Below are 2,124 nucleotides of genomic sequence, written 5' to 3'. Positions count from 1 at the left end.
GAGATATTACTTTGCCAACAAAGGTCCGTCTAGTCAAGGTTATGGTTTTTCCTGTGGTCATGTATGGATGTGAGAGTTGGACTGTGAAGAAGGCTGAGTGCCATAGAATTGATGCTTTTGAACTGTGGTGTTGGAGAAGACTCTTGAGAGTCCCTTGGAGTGCAAGGAGATCCAACCAGTCCATTCTGAAGGAGATCAGCCCTGGGATTTCTTTGGAAGGAATGATGCTGAAGCTGAAACTCCAATACTTTGGCCACCTCATGTGAAGAGTTGACTCATTGGAAAAGATTCTGATGCTGGGAGGGATTGGAGGCAGGAGGAGAAGGGGACTACAGAGGATGAGATGTCTGGATGGCATCACTGAGTCGATGGACGTGAGTCTGGGTGAACTCCGGGAGTTGGTGATGGACAGGGAGGCCTGGCGTGCTGAGATTCACGAGGTCGCGAAGAGTCAGACACGACTGAGCGACTGAACTGAACTGAGGGTGCTTCCCTGGTCACTTAGCTGGTAAAGAATCTGCCTGCAATGCAGGAGACCCTGGTTTAATTCCTGGTCAGGAAGTTCCCCTGGAGAAGGGACAGGCTACCCACTCCATTATTCTTGGGCTTTCCTGGTGGCTCTGCAGTGCGGCAGACCTGGATTTGATCCCTGGGTTGGAAAGATCCCCTGGAGCAAGCCAAGGCAACCCACTCCAGTATTCTGGCCTGGAGAATTCCATGGACTGTATAGTCCATGCACAAAGAATTGTACAGGCCTAAGCAACTTTAATTTTCGCTTTACTTTTTTTTTTAAAGAATGTTTGTGATAGATCTTTAATTGTTCTCTCTGAAGACACTCTCCTCTCCAGTGAATCTTGTCAGAGAAGTCTTTCTGAAGCACAGATCAAAGAATATTGCTTTCTAGATTAAAAACCTTCAAAGAATTCTTATGAATAAAGAGATTCTTGAGCTCCATCTAGTCTTCAGCGTTCTCCACTAGATGGCTTGAAGTTGCTTTTCCTTTTTTAGAAAGAAGAACTTTCTTTTCTTTTCTTTTTTGATTCCCCTCTCAAGTCTTTTTTTTCTCTCATATTCTTCATGTTTCCTTCTGAGCCTTTCATAATTTTTTGGCTTCTACCTAACCATTTTCCTATTTTCATATTTATGGATCTCATCCCTGTTTCAAGAGTTGGCTCTCAGATTTACCTTCCAGCTGGGAATAATCTTTTCTTCCTGGGAACGCCCAAAGGATTTTTCTGTTTCTTTGTCATTGTGGTTAGTATACTTTGCATTGTACTATGGTTATTTATGTGTGTGTTACTGATATTTGTTAAGTTCTTTAGGATCTGGATTTATGTCTCGTCTATTTCCTGTGGACTTTATATGATATGTAATGCATATTTATTAAGTACATAAACATAAAGAGCTCTCTTGTTTGGGGAACATTTTGGGAAGAACAAAATTTTGAGAATTCTTATTAATATACCGAAGGCAGAAATGTTTATATGTTCCATAAGGACCTACAGAAGTGTATTTGAAAGTAATTTTGCTTTCAAGAAAAGAAATATAAGAAATTAGATATGTAGATTTGACCTTGAATCACTGATTCAAACTATTTTCAAACAGATGAAAGCTAGTTTTTAAAGGCATGTAGAATAGAATATAGACTTAACAGTATATTCAGTTGTTTAAACAGTTACTTATACAAGTAAGACTTGCAAGAAGTAACATTTTGGTTTTCTTTAGTATTTCTATAATACGCAGCTCACATTTTATAAACTCCTAGTTCTTAATCTTGTTGAGAATTTTTTAAGGAAATTATTGATTTTTAAATAGTTCTGTTTCCTTTCTTGTATACATATGTTTTAAATTTTTTGTTTGTTTTGCAGGTATCCTGGTCAGATATAGGAGGACTGGAAAATGTCAAGCTGAAACTGAAACAGGCTGTGGAATGGCCCTTGAAACATCCTGAGTCTTTCACCCAAATGGGTATTCAGCCACCCAAAGGAGTTCTTTTGTATGGGCCACCTGGATGCTCTAAAACAATGATCGCAAAGGCTTTGGCCAATGAGAGTGGACTGAATTTCCTGGCTATAAAGGTAGGGTTTAAGTTTATTAAATTGTTACTCTCTCTTCTAGCAGTCC

At 39.4% G+C, this 2,124-nt stretch overlaps 1 protein-coding gene across 5 annotated transcripts in view; it reads left to right on the top strand.

The window, feature by feature from the left end:
* Window positions 1–2,124, top strand: part of SPATA5 (spermatogenesis associated 5) — a 326,635-nt gene that overhangs the window by 70,044 nt on the left and 254,467 nt on the right. For all 5 annotated transcript variants that reach the window (XM_010860264.1, XM_010860266.1, XM_010860267.1 and 2 more), the window contains exon 11: window positions 1,869–2,078. In XM_010860264.1, coding sequence (XP_010858566.1) covers window positions 1,869–2,078 — 210 coding nt within the window. The remainder of the gene's footprint in view (window positions 1–1,868; window positions 2,079–2,124) is intronic.

Source organism: Bison bison, unplaced genomic scaffold (genome assembly GCF_000754665.1).
Source record: "Bison bison bison isolate TAMUID 2011002044 unplaced genomic scaffold, Bison_UMD1.0 scf7180017864465, whole genome shotgun sequence".
In the NCBI taxonomy this organism is placed as follows: Eukaryota; Metazoa; Chordata; class Mammalia; order Artiodactyla; family Bovidae; genus Bison; species Bison bison.
This window is presented reverse-complemented; position numbering and strand designations above follow the sequence as displayed.